Source organism: Jatropha curcas, chromosome 9 (assembly GCF_041381405.1).
Source record: "Jatropha curcas cultivar XTBG-Jc1 chromosome 9, XTBG_Jcur_1.0, whole genome shotgun sequence".
Taxonomy (NCBI): Eukaryota; Viridiplantae; Streptophyta; class Magnoliopsida; order Malpighiales; family Euphorbiaceae; genus Jatropha; species Jatropha curcas.
In genome coordinates this window covers 10812834-10834913 of record NC_143159.1, presented here as the reverse complement: position 1 = coordinate 10834913, position 22080 = coordinate 10812834, and the positions used below count along the sequence as shown (strand labels likewise).

The window sequence follows — 22080 nt, the reverse complement described above, 5'->3', positions numbered from 1 at the left end:
TTCGGTTTGGTTTCATATCTGAAAAACTCGGTTCACCTTTTCCAACGAACCAACGGCTTGCTCACTCATTTGACAACTGACAAATCGTGCATATTGATGCCAAATTCCAACGGAAGACGTAAGCCTCAAGACGGCAAAGAAAAAAAATATTCATCCACGTGGCACAACCACATCAGTCTTTTTCTGCTCTGGTGAACTGAATTTATCGATATAAAAAGCCTATATACGCCTACTCTCCTTCTTGTCCACTCAGATTCCCGGAAAGTGAAATTGACTTTCCGGAGAAACAAACACTGCTTCATTTCTTCATTATCAAAGGAAAGGAAGAAAAGACATCAAAAGAGTAGCTCGTTTTGCTCTGACAAAAGCTGAGAAGAGCTAATTAAGGAAAACCGTTATCTATAAAAATCCCAGGTAAGTATATACATTTACTGATCTCTGCTACATATCTTGCATATATTATATAATTCTTGATCTTTATTTATTTATTTATTTATTTTTTTTTTTGCTGATGATGATGATGATGATCACTCTATTTCTTGCTTTACTCCCGCCTTGATCTTTTTTTCTTTTTCTTTTCTTTTAGTATCTTATAATTAAGAAAAAATTTAAGAAATTAGATTCAAAATAGAGTTTTCAGATAATTTTGCATTTGTAGACGAATCTAGCACCGGTTTATTGGTCTTTTCTTAATTTCATGCTATCATCATTAATTAATTAATTAATTAATAATTATTCTAAATTAAAACAAACTAACTCATGGTGTTCTTCTTTTTATAGGGTTATTATGTAATATCTAGTTAACTGGAAATTAAAAAAAAAAACTAACTAAAACAATATCTTTGTGCAATTGAAAATTTAAAAAGAAAAAACAACTAAAACAATAATTAAGAGAAATTTTTGGAATATATATATATATATATATATAGAGAGAGAGAGAGAGAGAGAGAGAGAGAGAGAGGGACATGACAATGCTCATGGGTATGCATAAGTTAAGGAAATCCCATGCTTCTTATACAAAGTGATTGTAATTTTAGTTTTGTAAGGGCTATTAACTTTTATTGTGTTCCAATAAAAAAGGTACAAGATTTGAGAGGTTGAAAGAATATACAACTTGTTCGTGCTGCTTATTATAAACATACAAGATTTGAAAGTAAGGACTTGTAAATAGTAATAATTATGATCGGATTCGGATCGAATTATTTAAATTATATAAAATTTATATTTGACCCTAAAAATTTTCATATATTCATATTTATATTCGTCCTGTTTGTGATTCGGATTAAATATAAAGCGTCGTATTATCCATTTTTCATTATACTTCAAAAAAAAAAAAATTTCAATCAACATTCATATTATTTATTATATTTGAAAATATAAAAAATTCATAATAATACTAATTAGAAACATTTGTATGCTATGACAGGTAGAAGATGCTTCAATAATTGTTAAGCAAAAAATTTTAGGCTGCTAGTATTTTTTTTACTAGATATAGAAATTTTAAAAAATACAAAAAAAATAAATAAAGAAGCTGCCCATCTAAAATTATTAAAAAAAATTTAAAAATATAATAAAAGTACAAAATAATCCTTCACAGATCAGATATTGGAATGGATCGGATTAAACATTCAGCAGATGGAAATCGTTTGGATGATGATTAAAAGAGTTTAATTTTTGAAAAAGAGTAAATAGGATGTTGCTATAGTGGTTGACAGAGAGAGTATAGCAAAGCAAAAGTATAGATTGTTCATACTCACTTTTGTTTTTTCCAATCCAGAATTTGACTTGATTAAAACAGAATCTACCTGTGCTCATAGAGAACAGAAGAGGGAAATAAATGTCGGTGTTTAAGAGGATTGAAACTCAAAGATTTTTGGCTCTTGTATAAGTGACTACACTTAATTGTTAAAAATTTTCATACATTGATGTTATATTAGAAATTTATTTCTATATATAAATAAATATAATTCGATTTATTTTAATTATTTATTTTTTAAAACCGAAACCAAAAGGATCCAAAATAACATAAGTTTTTAATAAAATTTAAATCAAACCAAACAAATGAGTAAAAATCAAACTGAAATAATTGAAATTGAACCAGTTTTATTTGATTTCCATTAACCGAGCATTTACTGAGTTTTAGGTTGTGTTCGGCAATAACTTTTTAAGTAGCTTTTAGCGTTTTTACCCCAAATGCTAATTTTTATAGTGTTCAGTAACATAGTACTTGAACTAGTGCTATTTTTTACAGTGTTCGGTAACATAGCGTTTTATAAAAAGTTAGTTTTAAAAGTTTTATAAACAAACTACTCAAACAGCTAATACCTAAATGTTATTAGAACAATAAACAACTACCACAATAATTAATTTTACCAGATAGACTCTTGATTAAAAAAGGAAGGAGGTAAAAAATATTTTTTAAAAAATAAAAAAGATAATAGTTATATGGATTAATATATTTTATATTACCTCTATTCCATAATACTCGTCACATTTGATAAAACAAATAGTTTTAAAATACTTATCGCATTTATAGTTTCAAGGAGTAATAAATTTTTTTTTTTCATATTTACCCTTTGTATATGATCAATAATTATTACCTAAATGTAATGATTTTCTTAGAGAATTAGTAGTATTAAATTAAGGATAATATAGTCAATTTACTCAATAATTTATTATAATTTAGACAAATTTAATAGTTTTCTTAAGTAACGAGAAATTTCTAACAAATAATTCGAAAGAGAAAAAAAAATTTGTCTTTTAGTAGAAAATATTTGTCTATCTTGGTGTATGAAATCAATTCACCGACATATATCAAGCTGATAATGAATTACCATATTTTATTAAAAATTTTATGTAACAATATTCGGGTTCATGGCAGTACACCATTGAATTTTGTTATTCCAAAAAGAAAAAAGAATTTTTGACAGATGTATATTTTATTTAAAAATAATTAAAATATATAAAAAAAATGAAATATTTTCTTTGAGAGTTTTCTTTTTTCACTAATTTTAACAACATTTTATTTTATATTATTACAGCATTTAAAATAAAATCTTAGCCAAAAGGAAAGAGAATTAAAGTCTTGACGCGGTAAAATTTATATTATCGGTAAATTTTTTGAATGCTCCAAATTCTATTTGAGTGTCTAATAATATTAGTGGTTATTTTTATCAATTAAGGGAACGCCATGCTTTTGAAAGTAAATCACCAAAAGTCAAAATCTCCGCATTTTGGTGAAAAGGACATCAACAGTGGGCCAGGCAGGTGGGTAGGTGGGTTCCGAATTTATTAAATTTCAAAACGTTTTTTATCCATTAAAATTTTTTTAAAAAAATATCTTATTAAAAACTAAAAAAAATCATAAAAATGAATTATTTTTAAAAATAAATATATTCATCGAATTTTTTTGAAGATCGAATTATGAAATATTTTTTGACAAGGATAAATTATTTTTCTCTGTATTATTCTCATAGAAGGTAATTTATTCTATAATTTTTTCAAAATAATTAATTCCTATTTTTAAATAATATTATCCTCATAAAATTTTTCAAAAGGATGGCTTCCCTTGCACACGTCAAAAGTAGAGTAAATTGTTAAAAAAAAAAAACAGAGAAAAAGGAAACAAACTCTTAATGAATAAAATTAAACTTTTCGAAATGCGAGTACTTAGGGTATAATATTTGGATTTATGGAAGTTTTTCAAAAAAAAAAAAAAAATTCAAAAAATCATTTCCCTTAGATATAATATTTGGATTTCCTTAGAAATTATTTTCTAAAAATAAATTAATTTCAAGAAACAAACAAAGGTTTAGTCAAGATTATAAAAATAAATTATTTAATAATGTTTATAACACTTTAAATGTGTTTATAATAATTAAGAGAGATTTTAATTAGTAAGCTTTATTGATATAGTATTAAAATTTGATTTTTAAATTGAATGATTTATGGATAATATATTCGTTCCAAAAGGTTTTTTTTTTTCTATAATTTAATTTTGTTTTTCATAATAGAAGATACTCCAGCATTATTGATATGACTTCAGGAAAATGTAAAGAAATATATGCTAAAAGGCCCTTTTGATTGAAAGAAATATTATTATCCTTAGACCCGTGGCTGCGACATGTCGTTGTGTTAGGCCAATGAATGAAAATGGAAAAAAAAAGAGTGAATGAAATTTAGCTGTCTTTTTTTTTTTAAAAAAAAAAAGAGGGAATGAAATATTATTATTCTTTTTTTTTTCTTTAAAAAAAAGAATAAAATTTAGCTGTCTTTATCACATGATTCTAGGAAGTGGCACATGATGATACATGCCACCAAGATTTATATGATCACACTCATAATATCATTTCCTCTGCCTTTTTGTCTTTGAAGAAGTACCAAAAATCCTTAAACATTAAACCATCTGCCCATTATCAATAATACAAGCATACATGTTCCTTATTTGTCTCCCCAATTGGGTTTTTTTGGGACAAAATACATGAAAAAAGAAACCTAGTTTCCACAAATATTTTTAATTAATTAAATATATAAAATTTTGAAATTAGTGACTATAATGTAAATAAATTAAGAAGAATTTTACCACTTTCAAAAATGCAATAAAAAAATGTAAGTTTTATTTGCATAATACTTTATTTCCAAATCATTGAAAGAACAAATTAATATTTTACCAACTAATAAATTTAGAAGTGTAAAAATATAATAAAATTTGATATTTTGCTCTTGAATATGTAAGTAAAAACAATTTTTGCATATTGATTTAGTAGCATTTTGAAAATTAATTTTTTTAAAATGTGAGTAGAGGGTTAAAAGTAATACATTCTTGAAAGTTTATACATTTTATTTTTTTTAAAGAATATATTTTAATTAATAACAACCAAATTATATAAGCTAAAAATTGAATAAATATACTTGATGCCTGGTAAACAATAAAAAATAGTCAAATTATATAAATATTATTGTCATTTATATTCTATTTTCTTAAAGTTATAATATTATCAGTTATTTTTAAATAAATAAAAATAGTTTTAAAAAATAAAAATAATTTTTTTAATTTACATAATATTTGAAATAATTTCTAAAGAGGAATTTATTTTAATACAACAAAATTATTAAATTCTTACTTTTGAGATTTTTGAACTAGTCCTTAAGATTTCTCTCGTAATCACGTGATTGATATAAGAAGTACATAACGTAAAATTTCAATTATTTAAATAATTAATTATCTTTTGGGTTCTTACTTTAGGTTACAAATGATATAATCGTAATAATATAATATAGTATACGCTAATTGAATAGTCAAGGATTAAGACGGATGGCCACTTGGCTTCTTCTGATTAGATGTTTCTCTGCACAACAAAGTGCCATTTTATTTGGAAAGTGAATAAAAGGAGAAAATATTGTGGGTTATATATTGCCACGCGTAACCATAGAACGCGACTTGTAGTGGAGACCAGCCTTTGGCGGGTCCACGTCACCCATCTTCAATGGCCAACCGGGCACTCGCTGACCTGTACGCGGTTTAAGCGGTTCGAATCTGTGTCGAATAAGGAATAGCGTACAACCATATATACATGTGTAGGGAACTCCGTTATAAATTCGCTAATTTACTTTACACTGTTATTTTGGCCGAGTGATAAAAAAAAATTTAAACTTTGACCATTCATCATTCAGTAACTGTGTATTTATTTTTTCCATTTAATTTTGACTTTCACTTATATTCATCAAATTAGTGCTGATGTGACCATTGTCTTTTATAAATTAACGCACAAAAAGCAAAGTTAGCAACACTAAATATGCATTAACTATACCAAATCTCATACCTAGCTACTACGACACTATTTCAAGCTAAATTTTTAATTTTTTTTATTTAAAAATTAACATAAAAGCTTAATCCAAAAGAATTTTTAAAATCCCAAATATTCTTCTTTTTCTTTTCATCAATCTAAAACCCTAAATTCACCATTGATCCCATTTCCTTGAATGCGACACTTTATTTTCTTTATCTTCTCCAATTTAATTTAACAAAGCGTGTTTTTCTCTTTATCTTTTTCTTTTTTGACTTTCCATTAAGATGTTTTTAGGATGAGCTGTGATTGACAGATAAGGATAACGTTAGAGATAAAAAATCGATGACTTAGCATTGACTTAGCACGAGTGAATTCACTTTTGAGATTCAACAACTATGTCGGCACAATTTAGGCAAAAATATTAATAATTGATAAGAAAAAAAAGTTTAGTACAAAATGTTGATTGATACAATTCAAAGAATTGGCTAAACTTAATAAAATGATTAAAGATCAACATTTTTTTTATTATTTGACTATTTATTTTTAGCTTTTACATATGAAATATTATTAGATATGTGATTATTTTAAATTTTAAAATAATAATTTTCATATTTTTTAATTTAGTAAAAAGTTAATTGACATAATTTTATAAATTAGAATATTTACTAGAAGGAATTTCAATATGATTTAGCTTAAAATATTCAATGGATCAAGCTAAGCCTTTGTTTGGATCAGAATCCCCTTTTGACGGAAGAAAAGTACTCGTGAAACATATTTAGGAAAAAGTGTCTGTCCTTTTTTCTTTTGAAAAGTGCAGGAAAATATTAAAGAAAATAATTCTCGATTTATTTTTCATTCGGATCCATATGGATTGATTCGCATTGGCGTGGAATTATTACGAGAGAATGTAAATTCTCGAAAACCAAACAAAGCATAACAGATGGCATCATCAACACATCAGTAGCCACGTGAGCTTATAACACTGAAAGCAGCCACGCTTTTCAATACTTCTTATTACTATTAATCAGTTCTTCCAATTTATTAATTATCCACGTTTAATTTAATTCATTAAATATATAATCACCACTACCACTACCATTGCCATTAATATTTCTTCTTAATCATAGCTCCTAACTTCTCTCCAACTGTTTTCTTTCCTATTGGTCTCTCCCTCCATTTTTCTGCAACTTCCTGTGATCTCTCCCTCTGTCTCAACTCTCACCTTCTTCAGCTCCATTTTCTTTTATCCTTCTCTTTCCCCCTTTTCAATTTTGTTTCCCTGAAAAATAACATTTTGAAGTCATGAAATATTCACAGACCATGGCGTCTCGCTCAAAGCACCAACCAGAGGTTTGTTTCACTGTCTTTCTTTCTCTCGATTTTGGTTAATTTTATTTAGATTAGGTTTTGCTTAATTATATTTTACTAAGAGATTAGTTGGGCAGAGCAAAAGTTGGGCTGAAACCTGTTGTTGTTTGGGTTGTTCGTCCCTACAGCTGTTTTGGCCCAGAGTAGTTATTCGTAAATGGCTCAATATCACTGCCAAAGATTCTGATTACAGCGCCGATACTGACTCCGATTGTGACGATGACGACGACATTGGTTCTCTTTGTGATACCCAAGGTAACTCTACTTCATTATAAATCTTGAAAGCGAGAAAAAAAAATAAGTTATATATTTGTTCATTTATGAAGAAGGTTTTGTAATTTGTAGAATTTTCTCATTTGGGGGGAGAATCGCGGTTTAAAAGTAACAGAGGAGAGGATATTCAGGGTGATTCTACCAATGGTAATGTTTATTCTATGATGTTAGTGTTCGTGGGAGTCAATTTGGTGTGTTGTTGCATCAAGATGCGATCCAATCCTATCTTAGGATTTGTGAAGAAGATAGGTCAATGATTTATAATTATGTTTCCTTTCTTATATAAGAGCTGGCACATTTTGTTGAAAATGGGAGATGAGGCCAGCTATAAGTTGACCAAGTTAATGAAGTTAGGTGCCAATACATTATCACTACTTTATTTACCTAGTTATTGATTTGTTCAAACCTGGAAAAGTAATCCTTTAATGGTTTGTTTTGGTTGGCAATTGACAACTAGTTGCTTTTATTTTAATTTTAAATATGAATATATTTTAGAAATTGAATTATTATTGTGATTTGCTTCAGCCATTAGTGGACACTCCTCATGAATGCTGAATCATTCTATCACACTGTCAGTTGACGAAATAATTTTTCTTTTTTGCTGATGACTCCACTTAATCTATCAGATTGGTTTTTCAAATTCTACTTAAAAAAATAAAAAATATTAAAGGATTCATCTATTCTTGGCTGCTTTTGATCAGAAGTTTCGTCATATTGTGTTGCACCTTTTAATTGAGCTATTTCTTCTTTGTTTTTTCACACTTCAGATGCTCTTCCAAGGTTAAGGAGACGAAAATCAGAAACTTTTAGGACACAGTATATAAATAACAAGGAACTAAGGTCTAGTGCTCATCCTTATTATCCTGAGAATCAACATATCCGTAAAGTATAATTTTATTGGTTCTGCTAATTGCAGTTCTATCAGTTTTTGTTGGCTTGAAATCTCTTTCCTGTTTGTCTCCGTCTTCCCAGTGCAGATATTTTCAAATCTCAATTACAAATGTCTAAAACTTGTTGAACTTCTCTCCTGTAGGATATGTGTTGGTACATGGAATGTCGGAGGAAAACTTCCACCTGATGACTTAGATATTGATGATTGGATTGATACTGATAACCCTGCTGACATTTATGTGTTTGGGTAAGTGTTCTTCCGAATCTTTTTTTTTCTTCCATTGTGGAGATACATTTATAACTGATATTCTGTCAGTGTCATATAATAAGAGATTAATTTTATTCCAAACTTCAGTTTTTTATCTTCTTGACTGGACTCCAGCAGTTATTCTTGCTTTTTATTTCTTTAACAAAGTGCATAATCTGTTTCCCAGTTTTGTTATTCTAAACTGTTTTGGAGCTTTCTCTTTATTGGTTTGAATCTTTTGTGCATCTCAAGAAAGTCACTTGAGAAATGTTATATAAATGCTTCACTTTTGTAGTCTTCAGGAGATTGTACCATTGAATGCTGGGAATATATTTGGAGCTGAAGATAACCGCCCGGTTCCACGGTGGGAAAACATTATTCGTGATACACTGAATAGAATTCGACCAACAAAGACCAAAATTAAATGCTATAGTGATCCCCCATCTCCATCAAAATTTAAACCGTCTGATGATGTGCCAGATATTGAAGAGGAGATATTACTTGAAAGTGATAGTGATATTGGAGAGGAAATTCATCCTTTTGATGAAGAATCCAATGTCTTGCATGAAGACAAAGATAGTCTAGTCAATGATAGTGGTAAATTAGGTGTCTCAGAACAACAGGATTTGGAGAGGCAATTTTCTTCCCCAAAGAGATTAGATCGATTAAATTGCTTGCGGACAGAAGATTCTGCTGGAGATGTAGAAGTACTGGCAGTCCAAAACAACCGCAAGTTAACCAAAATGCTAAGTGGCACTGAAAGGATTGGTTTGAGCTGGCCAGAGCCCCAGTTAGACCTTCTGTCTCAGCATGTGTTACAGAGACCAACTTCATTCAAATCAGTTAAATCTTTCAAAACAAGCAAGTCTTTTGCAGCACATAATTCTTTCAAGTCAGTCACAAATGAAATGCAATCAGAATTAGTTTTGCTTGCGGACCTTGACCTTGAAGCCCTTATGAAAAGGAAACGACGATCATCATATGTAAGGATAGTAAGCAAGCAGATGGTTGGAATTTTCCTTACAATTTGGGTTCGTCGGAGCTTGCGTAAGCATATTCAGAACTTAAAGGTGTCTACTGTTGGTGTCGGTGTCATGGGCTACATTGGTAACAAGGTCTGCCTCATTACGTTTTTATGCTAGTTTTTGAATTTTTTTATTCTTTATCTTCTTCCTCTTGATATTATTATCATTTTTATTTTGAGCGTTCCATTGGACCAACTATCCAAACTTTGACAATGTTGCAAAGCATATATTGCCACATTGATATTATTAAGTCCGTAAGGCCAAACTGGAAACCTTTCTTTCTTTATCTGATGGTTATGTTGTTGCATTATTTTGGCTTGGGATAAGTGCTTGCATTCTTTTATTAGATTTTCTTCCTTTTTGTGTATTTACATCTCTAATAAATTTTATCTCTCTTTTTTTTTTTGGGATAATTTGTGTGAGTGTGTTGCATCGCATTGGAGCGTGAACTTGTGCCTTTACAACCTATTACTTCAATTTGGAAGCTTCTAATGGGTCCCAGTATGACCCAAATCCTGAAATGACAAGGATACTTAAGATTTTATATCTAATTCACATTCAGGATGCTCCTTAGCTTGGGCTTGTGATAATATTACATGTTGTGCTGGCTAGCTAGATCACCCCAAAAATTTGCTAATCATATGCGCAATTAATCTGAAGTGTGCTGGCCTGGAGTTGCACTTGGCTTTGCTCGTAGTCATCACATATCCTAGCTTGACTCACCTATATAGCTGATTACCAGATTTTGCATATGCAACCCTACAATTACTATTCCTACACAGTTGCAGCATCATCCTATTAGCATTTTCATGTATACTAAGAACTGTAGTGTAGAAGTAATGCCAATGAATGAAAAGGGCAGAATTCTATTTCAATATATTATCATCATCTTTCAATTGCTGGTAATAAAAAAATGTATGGTGCTGGAAATTGGTGCCTTTGTAGCATAATTTATTTTGGGTGACAACCTTGGTTTGTTTTCGGAGAATGCCTTAGTATGAACTTCATAATATTTACAAAAGCCAGCTGATGTGTATATCTGAGCTATTTTGAATAATCTTATTAGAACTTGCATTCATGTTTTTAGAGACAATCTTTTGGAAATACAAATATAGGTCTTGTTCATGAAAAGAGAAATGCTTCATCATTCTTGCTTCCAGTGCCTAATATTGGACATCATGCAGGCAAAAACTAGTGCCCAAAGTTGGAAGTTTTGATTAGTAATGGTATTTTGGTCATTTCATTTTGGAATGCATAAGGACTTGATCTTTTGGTATACTTCTCCAAACACTAAGATGGTTCTTCAATCTTCCAGGGATCAATATCAGTCAGTATGTCTATATATCAGACCCTTTTCTGTTTTATATGCACTCACCTGACATCAGGTGAGAAAGATGGAGATGAACTCAAAAGGAATGCTGATGTGCATGAAATACTCAGAAGAACTCAATTTCGCACGATTTCTGGAATCGGGCTTCCAAAAAGCATCCTTGATCATGAGTGAGTATGCAACATCTATATAATACATGGAGAACAGGTTTCTTTAGGGCTATTTAAAATCCAGCACACCATTATAATTCTTCAATTTTGCATTTGTGAATTTTCTTGAATTTTTTTGTTTATAAGTTATTTTAATACTTAAATAACTGAATATGAAAAGAGATAAACTGGCTTGTTATATGTATTATTTGGAGAAATTAATTAAATGGAGATGAATTAGTTCCTCAGACATAGAGTGGGAAGCACAGAGCTGGGGGCCATTTTGTTGGTGATTCCTGTTATAATAGCTGTAGAGCTTTCAGTTCATATTTATGGGTGTTGTCAAATACCCAAAATAAATTCATAATCATGTTTTGTCCGGAGTGAGGATGTGCGAGATTGATCATGTGAGAGCAATACTGCTTTTCATACATCATATTATCTTATTTTGACATCAAATATGGAGATACATGGCTGTTGAATGCTGTTTGATACCTGGAACACCTCATAATGCATGAGCGCATAAAGTACATGCATATCTGCGTATTGTAGAATCTGTGAGTATATATACTCAAGGCATGCAGGGATAGTTATGCCTACAGGCAGAATTCACTTCGATGGCCTTTCTGTGAGATGAGGTGTTTGACATTGCATTGAACTTAATAATTTTTGTGGTGTTCTTCTTTCCATGATTCTGCTAACAATTCACATAAGAAGCAGAGAATAAAATATGCAAAGAGCATTGCATGTCAATTGACCTAGAAATCAAACTATATTTTTGCACATTTTCTTTGCAAAAAAGAATAATTAAAAATGATTGCTTGGTAAAATCTTTTCTGATTACTTATAATTCCTGTGATTTGTCTAGTTTTTGAAAATGATTTTTCTGAAAAAGGACACGCTTAAAGACAGATTTTGTAGATTTGTTGAATTTTTAGAAACATGTAAGGATGTGCTTCTGGTTGATAAGTGATCTTAGAAACTCATTTTTTGGGTTGACTTATCAATACATGTCAAAATTATTGAAAGAAATTGGATTGGCTGTAAACTCTAACAAATGCTGAGTGCATGCTTAAGAATGGATTCAACAGTTATGTCAGGATTTTCTTTTCTCCCATGGAGTTGGAATATATTATGCTACTTTATGGAGACAACCTGAACTCAGGAATCCTTTCTTTTTTTGGGGGGGAGGGGGAGGCATTTGATTGTAGATGTTGCATCGCACTTTGTGATGCTGCACGTAAGTTTTTGTGGAAGCAGCAGGTGGTGGTAGGTGGTGGGGAATCCAGGTAAATTGTCCAAATTTTGTTGCTTATGAGAAGAAGACAACATGAATAAGAAAGAATGGGGAAGGTACTGCTGACATGGTGGCAAAGACCTTCCTTTCAGTTTATGCGTGAAGCTTCCCTTAGTAACATGTATTTGTTTGTACTTCTTCCATTAGCCTGAGATTTTGAATTAGATTTTTGGAAAAGGAAGCATATTGGATTATATTGAGGAACTCTTATGTCTCAAATTTCAGGGATATCCAAATGTCGTCAGAGGATATGATAAACAATCTCATAAAATTTAAAGAAATGTTAATTTATGCTTGTGTTGCAAATATTTATGTTTTTTATGAACTTCATAGTCTAATGCTAACTTATGTATTGCCTTACTAATATTTTTCTGCAGAAGAATTATTTGGCTGGGTGATTTGAACTACCGCATCAACTTGCCATATGAAAAAGCACGTGAACTAATCTCCCAAAAGGAGTGGTCCAAGTTAGTAGAGAGGGACCAGGTATGCTTGAAATTTTCATGATATACTTAATGGTGTACCCGGTTGCTGTTTGAGAAGAAAAGTTTGAAACCAAACAGTAAATTACGGTTTCTAAATTTTTAAAATTTAATTAAAGTATTTTAGATATAAAACTGTACAAAATTAATTTTAAACAATGTGGTTTAGTTCATTTCTAAAACAATTTGGAACAAATAAATAGTTCTATTCAATATAACTTTAATGTACTTATCAAAATAACATTTGTTTTTGGCTGATTTGCTATTTTTTCTTTTAAACTCACAATTTTTTTATTCAAAATAACGAAATGTTTGATTCTAAGTTGTATTTCAAATGAAGAATATCAGTTGGATCCATGATCGTCATTCATAGTGTAGATCGAAAAAAGGAAATAATTCAATAGTATTCTTAGTAAATACCTAATTAATTTTATTTAAAATAATATTGTTATGCTTATCGAATTATTATTTGTTTTTTGCTCATGTGAATTATTTTTCTTTAAACTAAGAGTTCATTATTTTTTTGATTATTGAAAATAACAAAATATTTGATTCTAAGTTCTCATTCAAATGAAGAATATCAGTTATATTAATGATCGACATTCATAGTGTTAATCTAAAAAAGAAAATTAAATATTTTTCTTAGTAAATATCAATTGTCATATCATATAATACTAATTCATAAAATACTAAAATTTAGACGCACGTATATATTATTAATAGTACATAAACAAGTACACTTTACAGTTTGTTTTGGTTTACTTTTAACAAGAAAATTGAAGCCAAATATTGAACTGGTTTTATAAAACTATAAACCAAATTGTTTTCTTCCAAGAGCCTAATTGAACTAAATTACTTAATTCAATTTGGTCTAATCCGGTTTAGCAGTTTAGCTTGAATAATGAACAACCCTTGATATACTTTAGATGGATGGGGCATTATCCATCACTATTACTTGGCTCTTTTATATGTTTGCATGCATGTGTATATGCAGAGTTGGGTGGTTTGAATTTTGTTTTCACTTTGAACTTATTATTTTGAGACAGTTTGTTTAGATCATCATGAAAGTAGAGGACTGCAAATTTGGTGTGTCTCAATTCCATTGCAGTTTTCTTTTCTCATCAACGTTGGGTTCAAAGTAATTTAAGGTTGGCAAGATGTGAACTAGCCGTTAATTTCACCAATTTATTGTCATGGCAGCTTGTGCGAGAACTAAGAAAAGGTCGTGCTTTTGATGGATGGGCTGAGGGTAAATTAAATTTTGCACCAACTTACAAATATGAGATGAATTCAGACAAATATTATGGAGAGGATCCTAAGGCTGGGAGGCGTGTTCCAGCATGGTATAGATGTTTTCCCTAATTTTTGCTAATATTTATTTGGTACCCTACGATGATTAATAGCACACACATCTTATTGTTTTGTAATTAGTTTCTTCTGTAACTTTCCATAATTTGTGCTAATATTCTAGGTGTGATCGCATCCTTTCCTATGGAAAGGGAATGAAGCTATTGAATTACAGGAGAACAGAGCTCAAACTCTCTGATCATCGACCTGTGACAGCCACATATATGGCAGAGGTTGAGGTATTCTGTCCTAGGAAACTACAGAGGGCACTCACGTACACAGACGCAGAGATTGAAAATGAAAACGAGAATCTTGTAGAAGAAAACATTGATGTTGGTATGAGCTACTTGAGATTAGAGCAGGTGAGTTATATCCTATATCTTTGAATATGGACAGATTTCATATTCTATTTGTCTCAAGGATGCATTAAATCTATTCATATTTTTGAAGTATTTTCTAACTTTCAAAAGATAACATAATTTGAAAATAAATAATAATATTATCTACCTTTTATAAAAAGATTATATATTATATTAATTAAAGCTCATAGTTTAATTCTTTTCAAATTGTCAACTGCTTATGAAATTATTCTCCTTTTAATTTCATGTAGGCAGTTAAAATGTCAATATGGTGTGGTAAATAGGAAGTTAAAACTGAATCAGGATATGGCTTATAAGTCGGACTTTAGGTTGAACTAGATTTGATTTGGCCTTAATTTGTTTTTGAATTATTTGGACTGAATAAACTAAACCAATGGAATGCTCATTAGCAGGGCTTTAAACAATGGAATGGGAAACAGTTCCAGAATCAGAAACCTTGTAACGGAATTGATTCAATTGGACCATACCTGATTTAATCACCCATTGCTATTATGATTAGTATTTCAAAATTGGAAAAATAACTCAAATGAAATATTTTAACGAATAATTCAACTAACTGTCAGCATAATGCTGTATGTCTATTATAATGCTGTATGTCTATTAGTTCATAGTGAAAAAATTGTAGTCAAAGAAACGGTTTATTATAAACTTTGTATAAAAATATGTGATTTCTAACCATATTGGTAAGATAACATCCAAAAATGCCTGATGAGAACATATTGGCCGATATTTAAAACCCTGTTCACCCACCTCAATGCTGTAGCTGTAAAGTAGTTTGAGCCGCCTTTTCCCCTCGAAATATATATTTGTATCTATTTGTGTGTTGGATTCTTATATCCTACAACTCTCATGAAATGAGATGTATTTAAGGTATATTTGGTAAGTTGAAATGGAATGTAATATAATGTAATCAAGTGTATTTACAGTTTAAATATTACATTAGAAATACATTTGATTACATTATACACATTTCATTAGAGCTTAATAAAATATAAGGCCTGTTTGATTTAACTCTCGTAGTAGCTGGTAGTGGTTGCTAATGGTTATAGCTGGTGGCTGATAGTGTTAGTTGATGAATACTGGTGTTTAATAAAATTTTAATAGTGGTTCATGTTGAAATGTAAAATGACCATTAAAGGTTTAATTATTTTCATAAATTATCATATATCATATATGTATTCAGATTTTGTTATTTTTTAAGGCAAATATATTATTTTACATTTTAATTTGTTTTATAAATGAAAGATATTAATTAATTTTTTATGAGATTAATATTTATTATCTTTAATTAATTACAAATAAAATGATCATACAAAAATGTTAATATGAAAAAAAGAAAATAGTATTCATTGTTTATACAAGGTTAATAGAGCCCAAATAGATACAAATACGAATAAATTAGTAGCTGACAGGAAAAAAAACTCTAAAATGCAGCTGATAGAATCAACAGCTGATTAGCTATCAGCTGGTAATTATATAATTCTTACCAAACACCTCTATCCTAATTGTTGGATGCAAATTAACTATCAATTATATGCTCTTGTATCTTATTTTATTTTGATTTCATCTTTGTGTTCGTGTGAAGTCCTGCACATAAAGTCTCTGAAGAATCCTACCTTATGCATGTTTGGCTTTGAGTGGCTATAAGCAGCATCCTTGCAGTGGCACACTCAATAGGTTACCTTTCTATGTTTATTGGGTGTAGAGTGCATTTATATCTTTTTTCTGCAAAATAAGAAAACATAATTTTATGATGACATGAGAAAGAGATCATTTGAGGATTGCAAAAAAAAAAAAAAAAAAAAAAAGTGGTTTTGCATCATTTCACATAACTATATCAGTTTGAGGTTGAGTAATTGGTGGATGTATCTAATAGTTGCCTGGAAATGAATTATCCATGTTCAGCTCGACCTCGTTTAAGGATTCTAATCTAGAAAAAGAATTGACAGCTTGTACTTCTGTTGTATCAATTATCATTTCAACAATCAACTTCTCCCATGATGATGCATAAGCATTTTCCTTGTTTGCTTGACGTGACTTTTTTCAACTCTTATACAGGAATTTTGTGCATGGGAGCGGTGAGGGAAACTACTTGATGTAAGGGTGAAGTAGCTGAGAATCAGAATCCTGCTGTTATTGCTACATAGAAACTTAGATTCATTCTTTTGGTTTTGCATTTTTTCATGATATTGTATATTACAGTTATTGCTAGCGTGTCAATGGTAGAGGTTTTAGCTTAGGGTTTATAGGAATGTGCATATAGAATGTATCGCAGTTTGGTTTTGTGTGTGCATTAATGTATGTAATATGTGAATTTAGATATCAATCCAATCTCACAGGTTGTACATTATATATATATATATTTGAGGTTTATTTATTTTTATTTTTTTTTATTTTTTAAAAGAAAACTCATGTTGTGCTCTTGTTTAAACTTAGTTCATATATGGTGTTTACTCTAATGTGAGGCTAACCCCTTGTTTTGCGGAATTCATTTAGAAATCTACATTTTTGTGTTTGAAATGAAAAAAAAAAAAAAAAAAAAAAATTCAATTCTAGGAATTCAATTCTATGGAATTGAACAAAACTACACTAATGTTTCATTTGATATAAATGAATTTAAAATATGGAATTCATTTGTAAATGAATTTTCATGTTTGGTATGATTAATTTAAAACATGTAATTCAATTGAATTCCAAGTAATCATGTATGGAATAAATTTATGATTAAAAATTCATTTGCTTTTGTTTTCTAAAATATCCTTGAAATAATAATTTCACAAAAATAAATAACAAATATAAATTATATTTATGTTATGTTACATAATTTTTTTTATATTTTATTAAAATAAATATATAAAATAAAAATAATATTAATAAAATTATTAAATTTAATTTTGGTGATAAATGCATATTTAACTTGAATATCTCTCCTCAATAGTAAAAAAGATATTAAAATAAAATATGAAAAATATTAAAATAGAAAAACACAATAATCAGAAAATATTTTTCTAAAAGAATAAAAATTTTAAATTGTTTAATAAATAAGTAAAAAAATTGAAAATTGATTTGTAGAAGGAGAAGGGCAATTGTGTCATACAAAGTTGGATGACTTAGTTTTGTGGAATTCATTTGAAAATTTCATCTATTTTTGTGAAATTTGGTATAGTTATGTCCAATTCTATGAAATTGAATTCCTAAAATTGAAATCTACAGTTTTTTTTTTCATTCTAAACACAAAAATATGGATTTCTAAATGAATTTCATAAAATTTTGTGGATTCATTTGTTTCAAAAAAGGGGTAAATTTCACAAAAATAGGTGAAATTTTCGAATGAACTTTATAAAACTAAGCAATCAAATTTTATATAAGTAATCTGCCCTTCTCCTTCTAGAAAATCAATTTTTTAATTTTTAAATTTATTTAACTTATTTATTTTATCAAACTTGATCAAAACCATTTGAAAATTTTATTTTTTTAAAAAATATTTTCTTTGTTATGAAATAATTGTATATCATATATGCGCTTGAAGTTTGTATTCTTAATTATTGTGAACTCTATCTTCCTGATTTATATAAGACTCTATTAAGATTCCACTTATGTAATTATATATATATGGCTTTTCATTAATAATAGACACACTCTCGTATTATCTCCCTATTATCTCTATTCTCTTTTTATTTCTCTCCTTATTTTTTATTATTTTATAACACGTTATCAGCACGATTTTGTTCTACCACTTCGATTTTTATTGTATCGCTCTTTTGATTAAATCACAAGATAACTTATGGTTTGTGACAATCAAAGTTAAGATTCATGTATATAAGTTTGTTGAACTTCATGAGTTAATTTTATATATTCTTGAAAATATAATTATTATGATTAATTTATATAATATATTGATCTGTTATTGAACGAAATAAATAATTTTAATTTTAGATGTATGTATATGGCTATTTATATTAAGGAAAGCAGTCACGAATTTTTGTTTTACTTTTGTTTTTGGCTTTATAAAATAACATAAATTATTTAGATATACATGATTTGATCTATTATTTTACAGTCATTGATTAGTTAGTTCAGGGAAAAAAAATACAATTATATTTCAGATATACTTCATAGGATTGAAAACAATGATTAACTATTGATTTTTATAAGCTGAATAGAAAACCACGTTACATGGTCATGCCTTGTCTAAACTTATTATTTGATAACAATACATGAGTTTTAATACTTGTGTAATTTCTATATGACTTGTACTTTTCAATTTTTATGGTGCAGTTTTGTGACCTTAATATAATTAATATATATGTTTATAACTAAGTTAAAGAAGATAAAATTGATTTTTGATAGCTGACATGAATATGTTAATTGATGTGATACTTTCTTACTGCTCATCAAATTTTATTATATGCTTTCTTTTGTTAGAACAATAGTTTCTATTAGCTAATTGATATATTATAATAAAAGAATTATTCATGAAAATTTTATGTTGATGTTGCTAATGATATATTTGATATGTGCATTGACTCTATATACGTCCCTTTATTGCTAATTAAACTTTGGTAATATTAGTTAAAAAGAATTGTGCTTGAAACCATGAAAACAATAAAGAAATTAGGTAAGCAACAAAATCAAGATTGTTAATCTTTGATTGTCTTTCCATACATGTATTTCATGGTAAGTATTAGTATTTTAATTATATTGATAATTTTATTCGTTCATGTATTGATCTATACGTTTAATATTATTTGATTCATATATTTTTATGTGAAAATAAAACTTGACAATTTATTTGTCAATTATAAAAATAATATTGTTCTTGTTATATTTGGAGTTTACGTTTTAGTGGCTCTTGTATAGAGATCTTGAATTATTGACGTTTTTGTATTACGCGTAAGAATTATTTATCATGGATCTAAGATGATGAAATATATTTGAACCCAATGGATCTTGAAGATATAAAAGAAAATTAAAAATCAAATCAAAATAGTATAAGAGCAATAATTTTTCTATATTGAATATTTGATAATTAAATTTTCGTTTGTTTTTTGGAATGCTTTGAAAGAAAAGTACAATTACCGAAGGATCATCATGAATAAATGCATTTATCGTTACAAAGCTTGCAAACTGTAAGTTATTTTAATTTTGCAATATCAAGGTTATTGTCTTTGTTACGCCTGACTCTAATCACTAGAGGAATTGTCCGCTTTGAATCAAACCAAATACCCCATACAAGATTGGCAAGATTCACACGGTTATATCCAGCAAGTGAAATGGGAAACTTCTCAGAAGGTCACCTATTTTAAGATTTTTATTAAGCGAGCACGTTTAACCCTGTAGTTCTTCCAACTCTCTAGCCATTCCACCAAAAGGCGCCTCTAATGCTTAATTTTCCCATTTTCGATATATGATTCGATTCATTCCTGTCCCGCATTCCACTACCCTAGCTAGCTTGCTATCCTAGAAGCTAGAGTCAGGAGCTTCGCTCTACCCGCCCTCTTAGGACCGCTTTGCCGAGTAGGGATGTCACAGGCCCACCAGCTTCCGTGTGGTTTGTCCTCGAACCATACATCTACTAGAGGGGGTCCGGCTCTGATACCACTAAATGTAACACCCACCACCCAATCCCGCGAGACCTAACGGCGGATGCTACATTTGGTGTCGAAGACACCGTCCTAACTTAACATATAGATCATAAAATTAGATTATGAATTAGAAGTAATTCAGTATTCATAAGTTTAGCGAGTAATAAAATTTTTTTATAATATCATTTCATTTCATTTCATTTTCAACTTTTTTTTTTCCTATATAGATTGGGAAAAATTCTACAGAAATATTGTAAGAATTTCCCTTTAAAAACTGAACTCGCCAAGCATGTGAATACAAAACTCTCCCAATTAAACTCCAAACTCTCAACATCTCCAAATAATCATCATAACACAACAACACTTCTATATCTTTATAACTATATAAATCCTCAATAGCATTTTACTATTCATCAATTAATTGCATTCATTATATATATTAAGTCTTAATAAACTAATCATACCAACTATCTTAAAATATTTTATATTAAATTATTTAATAAATGTTATGCTTATATCAATAGTCATAATAAATTCCATTAACCAAAATCACTTAAACTTCATCAAATACATATACTAAAATCAATACTCTAATTAAATACATTCTAATGTCCTTGAATCCGAATCATTTAGTTCTCTTATTAGATAATACTAGCAACTCATTCTCAACTTACTCCTTCCACAGGCACATATACACACATTCATGCATTTTATGTACCTATTTCACATTCAACAAGTATTAAATAAAAAATAGCATGCTTTCATAATTTAACTTCAACTTAACATTTATAATCTGAATCATGCATAACTTAACATATCTTCTTGCGCACACAACCTTACAAGTTCACGCTTCATCTTACATACTTAAATTATATATAAATGTCATTTTCATGATTAATTCGTAAACCAATATACTTCACAGTTCATGAATCTATACAAGTGAATTCATTTCATTTATAAAACAATCTTTTCATTTATCAAAACTTTATAAAACCACACTTGAAAACTTAATTTTAAATTTTTTTTATATCCAAAGTTTTCAAAAGAAGGAAAAATCCTCATAGCAAAATCATTTATTCATAAGCAACATAAAAAAAAGTATGCTTCTTATGGATTCAAATAAACAAACCTTTTCACAAGTCAATCACGCTATCAATATCATGGATACAAATCAATTTCGAAATTAAAATTCATATTTTCAAAAGTCAAATCTCAAATATACTTATAACACTTAGAAATCATATCAACTCAAGAAAAAGAACACAAATCCTTAACGTCTCAATAATATCTCATCTCCAATAAATACCACATCAAATCCCTATCCCTTATTCTCTAAGAATTTCCTCCAAGAATAATTCATTCAAATGGTCCATAAGGATATAACCATTAATCATCAGTAGTAACCTCAATATATACTTCGCTTACCACAATACCATTCTCTAATGGCTGGTTGTTTCCAAATCACAATCCAAGATATCCATTGATATTGTATATCCCACTTCAGAGTCGTATCCCTTATAAAACCTATATGGCATGTAACTTCACTTAATTACATATGATACTTAGTTATAAAATAAACCTAGAACCGCCTAAACCTATGCTCTGATACCACTATCACGCCTGACTCTAATCACTAGAGGAATTGTCCGCTTTGGATCAAGCCAAATCCCCCATATAAGATTGGCAAGACCTGCACGGTTTTATCCCGCAGGTGAAATGGGAAACTTCCCAAGAGGTCACCCATCCTAGAATTTCTGTTAAGCAAGCACGCTTAATTCTGGAGTTCTTCCGACTCTCCAGCCATTCCACCAAAAGGCGCCTCTAATGATTAGTTTCTCCATTTTCAATATATGATTCGATTCATTCCTGTGTCCCACATTCCGCTACCCTAGCTAGCCTGCCATCCTAGAAGCTAGC

The 22080-nt window shown here is 29.3% G+C and overlaps 1 protein-coding gene across 7 annotated transcripts; it reads left to right on the top strand.

Annotated features, from left to right (window-relative positions):
- Window positions 1-238: 238 nt before the first annotated feature.
- LOC105645123 (DNAse I-like superfamily protein) lies at window positions 239-16961 on the top strand. 7 transcript variants are annotated; one of them, XM_012230635.4, is made up of 12 exons: window positions 239-414; window positions 7107-7139; window positions 7235-7412; window positions 7503-7577; window positions 8198-8270; window positions 8464-8568; window positions 8864-9683; window positions 10909-11093; window positions 12747-12855; window positions 14052-14194; window positions 14323-14560; window positions 16637-16961. In XM_012230635.4, the coding sequence occupies exons 2-12, from the start codon at window positions 7110-7112 to the stop codon at window positions 16658-16660; spliced, it is 1980 nt and encodes a 659-aa protein (XP_012086025.1). In that variant the 5' UTR covers window positions 239-414; window positions 7107-7109; the 3' UTR covers window positions 16661-16961. The 7 variants fall into 7 exon arrangements, with proteins under 7 accessions (XP_012086025.1, XP_012086024.1, XP_012086028.1 ...); XM_012230634.4 differs by having other exon boundaries at window positions 7021-7139; XM_012230638.3 differs by having other exon boundaries at window positions 240-414; window positions 7286-7412.
- Window positions 16962-22080: the final 5119 nt, after the last annotated feature.

Excerpts from the sequence above, each read along its gene's own strand:
- LOC105645123 (XM_012230634.4), top strand. The coding sequence starts at position 7,092 with ATGAAATATTCACAGACCATGGCGTCTCGCTCAAAGCACCAACCAGAG. Across the intron at positions 7,578-8,197 it reads TCAGGGTGATTCTACCAATG|ATGCTCTTCCAAGGTTAAGG; the intron begins GTAATGTTTATT and ends TTCACACTTCAG. Across the intron at positions 14,195-14,322 it reads GGGAGGCGTGTTCCAGCATG|GTGTGATCGCATCCTTTCCT; the intron begins GTATAGATGTTT and ends CTAATATTCTAG.